General features: G+C 41.7%; 1 protein-coding gene across 1 annotated transcript; it reads left to right on the top strand.

The window, feature by feature from the left end:
* The first annotated feature begins 2526 nt into the window (after positions 1-2526).
* LOC135496132 (transmembrane protein 26-like) lies at positions 2527-5045 on the top strand. The gene is made up of 4 exons (XM_064785276.1): positions 2527-2685; positions 2946-3184; positions 3519-3651; positions 4359-5045. Exons 2-4 carry the CDS (start codon positions 2973-2975, stop codon positions 4995-4997), a joined length of 984 nt encoding a protein of 327 aa, XP_064641346.1. The 5' UTR covers positions 2527-2685; positions 2946-2972; the 3' UTR covers positions 4998-5045.
* Positions 5046-5682: the final 637 nt, after the last annotated feature.

Here is a 5682-nt window from a genome sequence, read left to right as displayed (position 1 = left end):
ACAGCATTGTGGCATAATGGGCTGCTTTTGATATCTCACAATTTGCTGATTGAGAAGCCACATTGTAATTGTGCCATTCCTTCTATTCTTGTCATTCCAGCCTGACCCAGCGATGATGAAGAGCATAGTCCAGGAGTTAAACGTACTACAGCGAGGTCTTCGCAAGAGAAACCCGGAATCAAGCAGTCTTGAGTCAGATGTGGACAGACAAGGTACTCAATAAACAAGTTAGCAGACAAGGAGTCCGAGACGCTTCTTAGAAATATAAAAAATATTGTAGTTAAAAGAATGACTGTTTATATTTCAGTAAAGCCCAAGGGGCCCATTGATAGTTTACATCAGACAACGAAACGCATTTGAATCCGAATTGAACGTCCAATCATTATCATAAAACTTTGACCAGAAAACCACTATTTAACTTCGCCAAGTGTACCAAGAGATTTACTGATTTGAATTTCATGAGCTCTTGTATGCTTTCTACGCTTCTGAAACTGTCTCAGTCACGCTCTTTGAATATGAAACACCGAACAGTGGGCACATATTGCACGTCGATACTCTCCGTTTCATGAAACCACGCTGTTGCTTTACAATGAGAGTAGTCTGTTCACAATATATGTCAAATCATTCCAGGGTCATATCAGCACAAATATTTAAGGAGAATATTACATACCTATCATTTATTGCAACAAAATGACATAACAAGTAAGGTTAATATCATTGGAAAACAACCAACAAAGGTCATGTCTTACTGGGCCCTGTCCATCCCACAACAACCAACGCTATCACATTTACCATGTGAATGATCTTGCTATGTCTTTGACAAGCGATATAGAGACACCTACGCTTGGCTGCTGCTCTCTTTCAAATGTAACTTTTCCAAAACCATGGGATCGCATTGATATTACACACGAAGCCCACTCTCACCAGATATGTACAATCTAGCAGACAGCATTGCCATTTAACACAATCAGCAAAACTACCAGAAAGCAACCAATTTGCAACATAGCTAGCTGCCTTATCCTCACCAACATTGACTCATCTTAAAAACTATTACCATGCATTTCTACATTGCTTTATTTCAAAGTACTATAGAAGGAGAAAGAAGCAGTCCTCTTTACACAAGAGGCTTCGTTCCTCTGGAGCATTTGCCGCTGTGCAGCTGCCGCCACAGTAAAACTATTTACGGCCCCAGCCGTCATATTTTACTCAAAGTGCCAGCTATTGTATGACTGCTGGTATGTGGAAGTGCCATCAAAATGGGCAAACATCCACCTGTCAATTAGTTAGTAAACAATTGGACTAATGAGCATTCATTCGGACACAAGGAATGGTAAACGACGAAAGAGTCCTTTCGAATGCGTAACGCAAGACTATCTGGTGAGAGGAGTTGCCCGAGAATGCGGGGCCAACAAGTATGCTATCAACGTGCTCTCTCGCGTCGAGATACACACTGCTTTGCGACAACTAGGCAACTTCAAGACGATCATCTTCTTCTCTCTCTTTTCAGATGGGAAACGCCCCGACTCCAACTACGGGACTTCTTTCGATTTCTACCGTTACATGGGCATGGGGAAGCGGTCGGTCAGATAAACAAAGAATATAGCGACAGACTTGCGACCGGTGGATAAATTTATCATTCGGACTTGGTCACATACGTCGATGTTCAATCGATACTCGAAGTTATATTGACACATTCAGGCCAGTGATTCATAGTACTTCGAAGGTGCCCTTGCATGATTTGTGATGAGACTTTCGATTTAAAAAAAATGATAGCCCGATTGATAACGCAAGCATTTTACAAATATCAAATCACTGTCTCATATTACTGTACTGGTTTCGACACTTATGCTGCTGAGATATTCCTTCTCCGATAGTCTGATCGGAGGTCGCAGAGACTCCTTTCGTCACAATTTTACCTTTAGACTTAAATTGATATAGCAAAGAAGCTTGGTGCAGATTTTGTTAGAAGTGATACCAATCGGCCGCTAGACTTGTCATTAAATGAGATCCCCGGTAACAATTGTCAACCTTGTTCGATTATTGACACTATGGGCATGCGTTTGTTGATCTTGTCAAATGATTTGGCAAAAAAATCCTAAGGCAAAAAATCCATCATTTGAAGATTTGTTCATAGAGAAACAGATATAACATCCCCTGAAGCGATACCATAAGTCACCAAAGAGTGACGCCATCTTAGGGGTCGTGCCTGCCAACAAGGCATGCAAGGTGATGAGGAAGTAAAGGAATGTTACTGGAACAAGGCTATAGATGGGCCACCGGTCGCAGCCTCTTAATCCTGCCCCGATATAGGCGAGGACCTGGTCCCATTCATTTCTGCAGTTCTAACCTCCTTGTATAGACGACATACCTTGAATTACTGGTAATAATCCTGTCCTGGGGCAAGATTGGGTTTTGATGATATTCCATTAGAAACTCAATTATTTGGTTGTGTAAACCAAACACTGATTAAGCTTATCAATAAAACTCGAGAGAATTGGGTCGAAATCACAACCTGTGGTAGCGTTTTGGACAGGTATAAACCCATCTCAAGTTGAGGTGTCTCAAGTGTTCTAAGAAGAGGTCACAGATGCGACAGAAATGGTGAATATATATTTTGGCTGTTTTGAAATACTGACATATGAGGTTGAAGGTGTCTAAAGAACACTAGGATCTAGCTTTGAGAAGGTGAGTCGCTCATTAGAAACTAATAGAAGCTTTACCTACAGACATTACCATCTGTACTTGAGACAGTAATAGGACGAGAACGAATAGCACTACTTGAGAGTTGAAACTGTATTCAAATTTTGAAAGGTCCTCCATATCAAATATAGCAAATGAGATGTGATAGATATTTCCATGCTAATCCTTTCTACCGCGTGAACGTTGATAGTTCGACAAACTGTCCTACCCCAAATTAAACTCTAATCCTTTCTTTTCCTCGCAAGAAAACAGTGATATCAAGACCATGAAGTATGGGATGTGAATGTGCAACCACCACGCTCAACATCGTCAAGGCGATTGTGACTAGGTGCTTGTTCGTCCTGCTCTGTGTTGTCACCACGTGGAGGTTGGTCGAAGTCAAAGGAAGGAATTCGTACTATTATTTACTACTGCTAACTCTCATTCCATTGCTTATTGAAGCCACGTTCACATTGTTAAAGAGGAAAGGGGCGGAGTTTAAATGGTAGGTTTTTGGTCCGCAGTAAACCTTTTGTTCTTGGTTGGGGAAGAGGGCAGTGAGGCTTCGAGCATTTTCCTCTCTGTTCTGCCCCCTTGTTCTGGCCCTGGGTGTAGTCTCGGGCCAGACCGCTGCCGAAAAGACAGGGGATGTCTATGGATACGCGCAGACCAGAGCTTAGTTCTGCAGTTCGCGTGAAGCAGTTTCGGAGATGTGCGTCATCTCAACTCGGGTAAAGACGTAGTCGTCAGTTGATACCCAGTTAGTCTGTAAGCAATAGGCGTTAGTGCATGATTATTAACTAATTTGTTTGATATTATTTCATTACCTTTTTTTCTAGGTTCTCCCCAAGTTTCTTTTGTTTCCTTGTGTGTACAGTGCCCGGTATTTGGCTCCTCGAACTGGACAAGCGGAATAACCCCAAAACTAACCAGGCCAATTCAACTAATGCGAACCTCACCATTATAAACGGGGTACGTACACATAATATCTCTCTTGTCCATAGTTTAGAGCTAGCAGTCAGAAAAAGACAATCCAGGATGGGATGCTCTTACAACAGGTGTGGATATTACCTGTGATTCAGAGAAGAGTTAGTTACACCTATGACATTCAAGGAGTATAAGCACAGGATCAACATGATGAATGGGTTTCAGCCAAATAAGCCTACACACAGTGTCAAACTTGATCCGTGTTTTGGAACTGATCGACAACTTGTGCAGAACCTTGAGCATGGCAAAGCTAACATTTACTTATTAAAAGCTTTACTCTGCATCAAAACAAACCTGTTTGTATAAGGCACCGTGAGGGGAATTTGTTTATCAACCATTACAATGGATCTGTAACTGTTCACCTGCATTTCCATTTATTCAATATAAAGAAGGTAGACCAACTTTGTTTTTGTTCTGAAAGATAAGATAACGAAACGGTGTGTGACATCGTTGAAGGGATCGACGCATTGAATGTATGTTGAAGTCGAAGTCAGGAGAAAAGAAGTCCTTTCTTGAACGTCATGCTTTTTGCCAAAAAAGAAAAGGATAGGTGTTAGTAATGTGTGCTCACGGCTGGAGGATGGTCATTCCGAATAGAATTTGTGACTGACCAATAGGTCACCGGTTTTTCGGCTCTAATCCTAGTCTGAAAGTTCGTATACATTTTAATGATGATATGTTATCGGTTTCAGCTGACCATCCAAGACCCCTTTGCCGATGAGGCAAACAAATGGATCGAGGTACTCGAACAGGTTCTCATGCTGCTGTTGGTGTTCTCGCGATGGATTCTCCCAAAGGGTGAGATCACACGAGAGCGCCTCTCTCAGATCCTGTTGGTCTACATAGCATTGGCGTCAGACATCATCGAGCTGTTCGATTTGTACGAAATGGAGGAAGTCATGAAAGACACTGTACTCTTCCACATCATATTGGTAACATGGACGTTGAGTTTAGTGCAATTCACACTGGTACTCGCGGGGTCAAAGTCGAGAAAATCACAGGCGGTCATGGTGGCCCCGATGAATACGGACGCGGAACAAAACATAGACGAAGATTACAAAGTTGATCGAGTTGAAGTGTTGTCATTAATGCTAACGCTGGCCCTGCAAGATGTCCCATTCCTATTCATCAGAATATACATCATCGCCTACTACAGAAAAATGAGTAATACGTTGCTCTTCTTTGCTGCAAAGAACGCTTTGATTATAGCGTTACAGTTTTACAGAGTTTCGATTATTGTTTGTGGGTCGCCCGAAAAGGATGTAGATAATGAGGGGGTCATTGATGAACCGAGCGACCCAGAGCAGGGGCATGTGGGGAAATGCGATTGAGAAGAAGTTTTCACCGCGATTACGACATATGTTAGGCCTATGTTACAAAAGCAAATATCCAAGTTTATGATAACCTTTAAGCTTTACGAGACCAAATTATGCCATGTATGCGAGGCATGTGCTTCCAAAACAGTTATCCAAATTGATCTAAGATATCTGTGCAGCGTTGATATGAGTTACCACCAGTAGGCGTTGTGGCATCATCTACTACTGACATCCCAAAAACCAATGGTAAAGAAATGAGTGAGGCTAGAACCATGTATACACTAAGTATATTCTATAATAGATGTAAATGACTTCGCAACTTCTTCGTTGTGTCATCTGACCAGGAAGATGACAAGGACATCCTGGTCAATACACCAAATCATGTGAATTGAATGACAAGCATGCAGATATATTAGATTTGTTAATATTCTGTCCTGATACATTGCAGTAATGATATTAATTTTGACACTTGAGTACAGTGAATAAATACATTGATGACAGAGAGACTGCTACCAGCTACCAAGCAATAGACGCTGATGAATACAAGTCACATTGAGTATCTATGATGATACATCAATAAGCCTAGATGACCTATCGTCAAAAAGTGGCCAGTAATGTTCATGATCACCATTAGTTCGTCTGGCATTGGTTGTAGGCAGGGTGGCGAGGAGAATCCTTTGCCTGCTGCAGAAGTTACCAG

The sequence above is a fragment of the Lineus longissimus genome, chromosome 1 (assembly GCF_910592395.1).
Source record: "Lineus longissimus chromosome 1, tnLinLong1.2, whole genome shotgun sequence".
NCBI classification, from domain to species: domain Eukaryota; kingdom Metazoa; phylum Nemertea; class Pilidiophora; order Heteronemertea; family Lineidae; genus Lineus; species Lineus longissimus.
The sequence above is the reverse complement of the archived record's forward strand: the minus strand, read 5'-3'. Positions and strand labels throughout refer to the sequence as shown.

Excerpts from the sequence above, each read along its gene's own strand:
- LOC135496132 (XM_064785276.1), top strand. The coding sequence starts at position 2,973 with ATGGGATGTGAATGTGCAACCACCACGCTCAACATCGTCAAGGCGATT. Across the intron at positions 3,185-3,518 it reads AAAGGGGCGGAGTTTAAATG|GTTCTCCCCAAGTTTCTTTT; the intron begins GTAGGTTTTTGG and ends CTTTTTTTCTAG. Across the intron at positions 3,652-4,358 it reads ACCTCACCATTATAAACGGG|CTGACCATCCAAGACCCCTT; the intron begins GTACGTACACAT and ends TATCGGTTTCAG.